We start from the raw sequence: 9989 nt of genomic DNA on the forward strand, positions 1-9989 counted from the left end.
CTTTTATTACATTTCTCTCTACTTTTATGACTCCTTAACACCATAAACTTCTTTATACTCTAGTCAAAAGAGCTGTTAACCTTGACATTTTATGGTCACTCTAAAACAAATTAAATGTTTTAGTTTTGCATATTTTAATTAAAAGAGGGCTATTTCCACCCTCTAGGTTGGAGGGTATAAAAACCCACCCCCAATAATTAGCACATAAGCATTATCCGGTGGAAAGATACAGCAGACTATTGCATTATAAAACCCTGAGTCATCACCTAGTTCACTCAGCAGATTCTGGTAAACACAAATGACATGTCCTGTGTGATCACTGGGGGGTTATCACACATGCATGAACTATACAGTCTTACCGGATTATATATAGCACACCAAACAAAAGAGCAAAATTCTTGTATAAAAAGTTCTGCCACAGATAAGGTGCACATAGTGCAAACGACCTTCCAAACTTTTGCTCCAGTATTACTTTTCCCCAGCCCTAATTCCATTGACACTGTAATTGCAGCTAGTGTAAACAGAAAACAAAAGAACACCTAAAGTTGAGGTTAAGGTCCTCAACATTCATCTGACCATCTCAACACCACAATCCAGAGAGCTAACAAAGCACCTGGGCAACCTAACAGCGCTCTTCACTTATTTGCCTTAGAATCAGAAAAGTCTCGATCAAGGAAATGTCACAACAGGAATGTACGCTTTCCGAGGATTCTAAGACAGCATTCTCAACATCAACGTCTACCTCAGCCCAAGAATGCGCTGACCGCTAAAAAGCCAATCGTTTCAATTAGATCCAGGAAGCCTCCGAGAAACAAAGACACAGACACCACACACACACAGAACCTCTTGAACAGAGTCGGTTAGGGAGAGAAGTGAAAACGCATAGATCGTCAGGGAAGAAAGAACCAGAAGAAGCACAGAAGCGAAGACAGGAGTTGCTTCCCCAAAGACGGGACCTCTATACCCCGCAGGTCGACAAGCAGAACTCCAAGGAGAACCAGAGGGAACCGCTCGTCGCTATTCCCGGGGACTCCTGCGGCTCCCCAGAACCTGGCAGGTGAAGAGAAAAGACCAAAACGCTGGCGGCGAGGTGCGACCGGCAGGACCCAGAGGTCCCGCAGAAAGCAGCAAGGAGGCTGGGTCATTCCCCGGCTCGGCCGCGCCCCTGGCACCCTGCACCCGGCTATCGCCGCCTGGACGGGACAAAGTTGAGCAGCGGCAGCGCAGACAAAGAGACCGGCCGGCCGACAGCCTCAGCCCACTTACGTGGAGAGTTTCCGGGTCCAGAAGAGGCCCCCCGGCCACAGCTCCTGGAGCTGCACGGCACGGCCCAGGTTGCTCTTGATCTGCGCCAGCTGCAAGTCGGACTCGGCGTCCAGCCGCTCGGCGTAGGGCAGCAGCTTGTTGTACACGATCTCCTTCTGCGGGACGAAGGCCCGCGGGCCCAGCCCCGGCAGCCCGCCAGGCTCGGGGGGCTCCCCGCCGCCCGCCCGCTCCGGCGCCTCCATTAGCCCGGGGCCGCCCCCGACCCGCCCCCCGGCCCCCCGCCCCGCTGCGGGCTCTGCCTCCTCCGCGTCGCGTCGCCCTAGGCCCGACCGCTGGGCGCCCCCGGCTGCCCGGCGCGCTGCTGGACCCCGCGCGGCGCCCGGTTCGTTGGCGGCGGCAGCGACTGCTCTGCCGGGCCCGCTCCGGCTCGTCTGGTGACGCTGCAGCCGCTGGGCCCAGAGGTTCCGGACGGGCCTCAAGTCACTTCCGGGGCGGGGCGGGGCGGGGCGGGGCCGCGGAGGTGACGGGGAGGCTTTCTGGGAGACTTCTGAGTTTGGTGTCAGCTGCGGTCGCTATAACAGGCTGCCTGCGAGAAACAAGAGACCCAGAGAGCAGAGGATTAGTTTGGTCCACAGTACCCAAGCAGGCTGCTCACAAATGTTAGTAACATTGATACCAGAGGACCCAGGGCTTCTGGATTATTCACAGATCCACACCCAGACTCACACATATACACATAATTTTTAAAAACATTAAAAAAAAATAAAGGCCAGGTGTGGTGGCTAACACCTGTAATCCCAGCACTCAGGAGGCAGAGGCAGGTGGATCACTGTGAGTCCGAGGCCAGCCTGGTCTACAAAACGAATCCAGGACAGCCAAGGCTAACACAGAGAGACCCTGTCTCTAAAAAACAAAAATTAATTAATTAAAATATTTAAAAAATAAACAAAGATATGAAGTATTTAGGGAGAGGAGATGGACATTACTAAAACTGCAGTATTTCAGAGGGAAGAAATGATCAATTCTATCATAGATAGCTGGCAGGTCAAATGAAATAAAGCCTGAGACAGGTTTATAGAATTTATTGATAAAACAGATAAGAACAGTTTGATGAGTGTAGAGGTGGAATTTGACTACAATGGCAAAGGACAAATGGAAAATGGGAAAGTGAGTAAATATAAACATTTTAAAATTGTGGATAGTGGCGCACGCCTTTAATCACAGAATTCAGGAGGCAGAGGCAGGCAGATCGCTGTGAGTGAGTCCAGGACAGCCAAGACTACACAAAGAAACCCTGTCTCAAAGAAAAAAACAAAACAAAACAAAAAGTGGATAGAATAGGGAAAGGGGGGGGCGTGTAACAGGAGGGCGGGAGAGCCTTCCAGTCTGACAAATGAGAAAAGCAATGTTTTTGTGTTGGTGTTGGCTACCATGTTGAGCACTTCTCCCTGCAGTGCTTTATTTACATTATCTTCTTAAGTTCTCTAAATGCAGAGAAAGAGTTGAGAGTATCTGAGTGTTTGGAATGTAATATGGTTGACATCTAAGTGAAGAGAGAGTAAAAGACTGACTGGGAGAAAATAAAAACATGAATGGACTAAAACCCCAGCCCTGGAAGTCCCAGTAATATAAGGCCTGACACCCACTCAGGTGTGACTGACAGCGGAAGGCAAAGGAGCTGAAGGGATGGTGTTAACCCCACTGCGTGAGAATAAGACTACTACCACAATCTTTGAGCCAAATTTCAAGCAAGCTTTATATACTACTGGCTAAGATGATAGACTCTGGTCAGGTTCATACCCAGTACTCCAGGAGAATGGCCTCAAATTAGCTCAGTCCAGTGCTTATAAACGGCAAAACTCAGAAGACCATGTATTTTCCATCTTCATCCAATCAGGGGCCAGTGTACATCCTGATGTCCTTCCTATGTACCTCCTGTCCATGTGTGATCAAGCACTTCTTAAGAAGTTGGGGAAACCAAGCTTCTCTAACTCCCCCATCCCTCATCCCCCCAAGACAGGGTTTCTCTGTGTAGCCTTGGCTGTCCTGGACTTGCTTTGTAGACCAGGCTGGTGTGTAACTCACAGTGATCCACCTGCCTCTGCCTCCCGAGTGCTGGGATTAAATGTGTGTGCCACCACACCCAGCCCAAAACAAGGTTTTTTACTGAAGCAAAAGCACCACAGCTTGTTATCTTACATGACCAACAGCCTCCAGCATCCCAGAAAGTTATCTGTCCTTGGCCAAGTGGGACTTACAAGTTTATCTGTCCTTGGCCAAGTGGGACTTACAAGTTTATCTGAGCTTGAGCAAGTGGGTTTTATAGAATAGAGGCAGTTTTGTTTTATAGATCTCTTTCTCTCTCTCTCTTTTTTTTTTTTTTTGTTTGTTTGTTTGTTTGTTTTTCAAGACAGGGTTTCTCTCTGTAGCCTTGGCTGTCCTAGACTCACTTTGTAGAACAGGCTGGCCTCAAACTCACAGTGATCTGCCTGCCTCTGCCTCCCGAGTGCTGTGATTAAAGGCGTGTGCCACCACCGCCCGGCGTTTTATAGATCTCTTAAACACTGTAATTTAAACTTAAAACATAACTTTAGCTCTCACAATGGCTCAGTGGATTCAGAGCACACACTGCTCTTCCTGGGAACCTGAGTTCAGTTCCCAAGTCATAACTATCTGTAACTCCAGTTCTTGGAGATCTAATGTTCTCTTCTGGTCTCCTTAGGGACCCACACACAGACACAACCACATACAGATCAAATAATTACTTTTGTTAAAGAAAAGAGATTTCATTCATATTTCAGAAAAGAAAAAGGAATTCAGTTCCCAGATTCTTTTGGATTACTAGCATATTTATTTTATTTTGAGAATTTTTTTTTTGTTTTGCGCATGAGCTATAAATAGGAGAAGTATGTAGGAGGGCAGGGGCCAAAAAGTATGTTTTATTAAGCAGTACTAGCCCAGACTTAGGCTGTTCATCTCCTCCCAGTTCCAGATAACGCTAATTGCTATCATTACCTGGGGGAACCAATTTAGTTTTTGCTCTGTGGTATAGCCAATCCATCTAAGTAACTGTTTTCATCTGTGAGGATTTGGAATCAGAAGTGGCTGAGTTTAGGACAGTGACCTATCTCTATGCTTCAGCCTCAAGGGGATGAGATAGGTTGAGCACATCATCCTGACACTCCATCCTGATTGTTGTGGTTATGATGGACACAAAATGAAGGTAGAAGTACCAAGCTAAAGCTGTCTCTGCTTCTAAATGGTTGTTATAGACTTAGGTCCCCATGAGACAATGTGAAGATTAGTCTGAACAAGGGATCCAGAATTGAAATGTTTGGATTCCAGATGTTGAAGAAGTTCCAGATGATTTTGTCAAAGTGCTCTCTCTCTCTCTCTCTCTCTCTCTCTCTCTCTCTCTCTCTCTCTCTCTCTCGTCAAAGCTCTCAAAGCATACGTTTGAACTGGAAGTGAAAGTGAAAAAAATTAAAAATTGGAGCTAAAGATACATCATTCCTTTCTATTATTCTTCACAAAATTTGAGAGACAGTCCCCCTGTCTCTCATGTGATGGCCCATGCCTTTTATTTCTGCATTCTGGAGGCAGAGGCCTGTCTGTTCTACCTAGTAAGACTGTGGTGATGCAGGCCCTTAATTCCAGGACTCAGGAGAGAGAGGCAGCCTGGTTTACAAAGCAAGTCCAGGACAGCCAAGGCTACACAGAGAAACCCTGTCTCAAAACAAAAATAAATAAATAAATAAAACCAAAAAACCCAAACAACAACAAAAAACTCTCTCTCTTTTTTTTTAACTTTAAAATTCCATTAAAATGTCTACATGTGAGAAATGGAGAGGCCAGATACTCCTTCGAGTACCAGAGTCTATTTATCATTGGAGACAGTAAACAAAGTCTGGGATAAGTTTTCTCAGCCTATTTTTATCTTTTGGAGATGGCTGCTTCTTCTTCTTTTTTTCTTTTCTTTGAGACACGGTTTCTCTGTGTAGCCTTGACTCTGCTGGACTCACTTTGTAGACCAGGCTGGCCTTGAACTCACAACAATTTGTCTGCCTCTGCCTCCCGAGTACACTCTGGCTTCTTTTTTTTTTTTTTTTTTTTTTTTTTTTTTTTTTTTGGTTTTTTCGAGACAGGGTTTCTCTGTGTAGCCTTGGCCATCCTGGACTCACTTTGTAGACCAGGCTGGCCTCGAACTCACAGCGATCCGCCTGCCTCTGCCTCCCGAGTGCTGGGATTAAAGGCGTGCGCCACCATTGCCCGGCTTCACTCTGGCTTCTTATTACAAGTCCTCAAGGCAGCTTGAGAGCTAGAAAATGCACTGGCTTTACAAAGTGTGTGTGTGCGCGTGCGTGTGTGTGTGTGTGTGTTTTGTTTGTGAGTAACAGCCTCAAGTCATGAGGAATGGAGTCAAGCTATATTGGAAGATAGATCCAAGCCACAGAAAATTGCTGAGCCCTAGCCTGACCTTTCTGCTCCACCTGTAGAAACAGTAGGCCCTGCTAGCAAAATCTACTTTACCTGGCTCCCAATCAAGGCACAGAAACAGCTGAAACTTCCTGATTTTATATATATGTATGTATGTATGTATGTATATGTATATACGTAGTTATATGTGTATATACATTATGTGCATGTGTGTATATACATATATATGGCAATGCCAAAACTGTTCTCACATTAAAGGGAACTGAGTGATATTTTGGAGCTGACCATGCATGATCATGGCCTGGGATCACAGAATCAGTTTTACCCCTCTTCCACTATGGAATTAATTGGCTACATGAGATTTTTATTAGTTATAGAACAAAGGAAATTATAAACCAAATTGTTTATCAAAACATTGGTAACTAGTGTGTGTGACAGCAAAGCAAGGAAAGTGGCTCTTGCATTTCAGATGCTACCAGATAATGTCATTAGCCTTGCACTGGTGAAGGCTGCTGGTTCGCTAACAAGTATGAGGTTAAAATAATCACTTGGGAGTTAAGTCGGACACAGGTGTGATCAATGGACTATCAATAGCCCAAAGTAATTTGGCTCTAGCTTGCAACATTTTAACTCTCCTCAACCTTGAAGTTGAGTGGTTTACTTGGTCCTGGTGAATCTTTAGCAAAAGCAATATGTAACCTTTTTACACCTCTGTTAGTTCCAGGCCAGCCGAGCCTACAGAATGAGTCCAGGACAGCCAAGGTAACATAGAGAAGCCAAATAAAACCAAAACCAAAACAAAACAAAGCTATTCAGAACTTGATCTTGAACTCATGTCAATATCCCTACTTCAGCATGGGGTAGAGGACTAGAGGCATGCTCAGGCAGCACTTGGCCTACCTAGAAGGAATAAAAACACACTTGAGTCCTTTTTTTAACTCTCAAATGATGGAAGTATTTGGCCCCAAGAAATTAAAATTTACCAGGAGTCTCTTGTTAGAAAAAGCCCTTGGGGCTGCCAGAAGAGGAGCTTGTCTCCTGGATATGTACAACTTGTCAGCGTGCTGGCAGAAAACTCAGGCTGCGATAGTGAAAGGCAAGGCCAGGCCTTGTCTAAACTGCTCAGTTATATTTATCTCATCTCCTATGTAAACCTACCCTGAGCCCAGAACCTCAGAGTTGGACTAATTATAGGCCTTAGGGCCACAGCCTGTGCTCCAGCAAGCCAGATTCAGCCACCCTCAGTAAACCAAAGAGTCAAAATAAGTTAAAAACATAAAAGAGGAAATATATTCAGTGTGGCTACATTGAGGAGAAAGACAAGGAGTTACAGATTTTCCACTTTAGATATAATATAGTACAAGAAAGTGGTAAATAGTGACCATGGACACAAAGCTTGGCAATAGATGCTTGTTGCACAATCATGATGGCAAGAATTTGGATCTGAGTACCTCTACAACAAGCTGGACACACTGTGCACACCTGTAACCCATACAACAAGCTGGACACACTGTACACACCTGTAACCCATACAACAAGCTGGACACACTGTGCACACCTGTAACCCACACAACAAGCTGGACACACTGTGCACACCTGTAACCCATACAACAAGCTGGACACACTGTGCACACCTGTAACCCATATAACAAGCTGGACACACTGTGCACACCTGTAACCCATACAACAAGCTGGACACACTGTGCACACCTGTAACCCATACAACAAACTGGACACACTGTGCACACCTGTAACCCATATAACAAGCTAGACACACTGTGCACACCTGTAACCCATAAAACAAGCTGTACACACTGTGCACACCTGTAACCCCAGCTTTAAGGAGTTGTTAGGGATTTCTGACTTCCAGTGAGCCCCAGGTTCAGTGAGAGACCCTGCCTCAAAGGAATAGAGACACTAGGACAATACCCAGTGTTTTCCTTAGAAACGGTGACTTTGCTTTAAGAAATATGCTTTACAGTGTGTTTCTTCCTGAAACAAACACATTTGTACAATGACTGTGCTTCCAAAAATGAGTGTTTTTACAACTTTTCAAACTAAAGTGGAACTTACTAGCTTTGGTGTTGCATGTGTTCACTTTCATTAGAAATGAACCCCTAACCCTAACCCTAACTCTAGCCCTGACCCAAACACAATGTTTTCCTTAGAAACGGTGACTTTGCTTTAAGAAAGATGCTTTACAGTGTGTTTATTACTGAAACAAACACATTTGTACAAGTACCGTGCTTTCAGAAATGAGTGTTTCTACAAGCTTTCAAACAAAAGAAGCAACTTACAAATATATGTTGTATGTGTTCACTTTCATTAGAAAGGGGATTTTCCCCAAAAGAATGGTGTCTTAGAGTGTAAAGCTTAGATTTAGTGAGAGAAGCTTACACATGTGTTTGTTTAGTGTATTCAGTTTTCCTTAGAAACAGTTATTTGCTTTAAGAAAGATGCATTACAGTGTGTATCTCCCTGAAACAAACATTTGTACAATGACTGTGCTTTCAAAAATGAATGTTTCTACAACTTTTCAAACTAAAATGGAACTTACTAATGTGAGTGTTGCATGTGTTCATTTTCATTAGAAACGAAACCCTAACCTGGACCCTAACATTGACCCTAACACTACACTGACCCTAACCCTGACCCTAACCCTAACCCTAATCCTAACCCTAACCCTGACCCTGACCCTGACCCTGACCCTGACCCTGACCCTAACCCTAACCCTAACTCTAACCCTAACCCAAACCCTAACCCTAAGCCTAACAAGAATTGTGCTTTCAGAAATGAGTGTTTCTACAAGTTTTCATACTAAATAAACAAACATGAGTGTTGTGTATGTTCACTTTTTTTTAGAGACAGGTATTTTTCCTAAGGAATGATGTCTTAGAGTGCACAGCTTTTGCCAACCAACACAGTTGTACAGGTTCTGAGTAAGTGACCGTGCTTAGTGAAATCAACATTTCTCACACTTTTCTCAGAAAAACAAGCTTATATTTAGTGAGAGAAGTTTACACATGTGTTTGATTAATGTATTCAGTTTTCTTTAGGAATAGTTTCTTTGCTTTAATACCGAAGCATTACATGGTGTTTCTTTCTTAAAGAAACATGTTTGTACAAGTACTGTGCTTTCAGAAATGAGTGTTTCTACAAGTTTTCAAACTAAAGAAGCAACTTACTGACATGAATGTTGCTTGTGTTCACTTTCGTTAGAAACAGGTTTGTAACCTAGAGATTGATGCCTTAGAGTGTACAACTTTTGCCAATCAAAGCAGTTGTACAAGTTGTGAGTGACTGTGCTTAGTAAAATCAATGTTCCTCACACTTTTCTAGGTGAAACAAGCTTAGATTTAGTGAGAAAAAGCTTACACATTTTTTTTTAGTGTATTCAGTTTTCCTTAGACATGGCTACTTTTCTTTAAGACAGAAGCATTACAGTGTTTTTCTTCCTGAAACAAATGCATTTGTACAAGTACTGTGCTTTCAGAAATGAGTGTTTCTACAAGTTTTCAAACTAAACAGCAACTTACTAATGGGAGTGTCGCATGTGTTCACTTTCATTCAAAACAAAACCTTCATCATAACCGTAACCCTAACAAAGACCCTGAGCCTAGCCCCAACCCTAACTCTATCCCTCACCCTAGCAAGTAAAGTACTTTCAAAAATAAGTCTTTCAACAAGTTTTCAAACTAAAGAAGCAACTTATTTTAAATTTATTTATTTGTTATGTATTCAGTACTCTGCCTGCATGTACACCGCAGGCCAGAAGATGGCACCCAATCACATTACAGATGGCTGTGAGCCACCACGTGGTTGCTGGAAATTGAACTCAGGACCTCTGGAGGAGCAGTCAGTGCCCTTAACCTCTGAGCCATCTCTCCAGCCCAAGAAGTGACTTATTTACATGAGTGTTGCATGAGTTTACTTTCATTAGAAACGGGTTGTTTTCCTGAGAAATGATGTCTTAGAGTCCACAGCTTTTGCTAACCAATGCAGTTGTAGAGGTTCTGAGTAAGTGATTGTGCTAAGTGAAATCAACGTTTCTCAAACTTTTCTAGGAGAAACAAGCTTAGATTTAGTGAGAGAAGCTTATACATGTGTTTGTTTAGTACATTCAGTTTTCCTTAGGCATGGTTACTTTTCTTTAAGAAAGATGTGTTCCTGTGTGTTTCTTCCTGAAACAAACAAATTTGTCCAAGTACTGTGCTTTCAAAAATGCATGTTTCTACAAGTTTTCAAACTAAAAAGCAACATACTAACGTGAGAGGTACATGTGTTCA

The 9989-nt window shown here is 43.6% G+C and overlaps 1 protein-coding gene across 1 annotated transcript in view; it reads right to left on the reverse strand.

Annotated features, from left to right (window-relative positions):
* Positions 1-1508, reverse strand: part of Psme4 (proteasome activator subunit 4) — a 105594-nt gene extending 104086 nt beyond the window's left edge. Inside the window, exon 1 of the mRNA XM_051170250.1 lies at positions 1267-1508. Coding sequence (XP_051026207.1) covers positions 1267-1508 — 242 coding nt within the window. The remainder of the gene's footprint in view (positions 1-1266) is intronic.
* Between the last annotated feature and the right edge of the window lie 8481 nt (positions 1509-9989).

This window comes from Acomys russatus, chromosome 28, assembly GCF_903995435.1.
Source record: "Acomys russatus chromosome 28, mAcoRus1.1, whole genome shotgun sequence".
In the NCBI taxonomy this organism is placed as follows: Eukaryota; Metazoa; Chordata; class Mammalia; order Rodentia; family Muridae; genus Acomys; species Acomys russatus.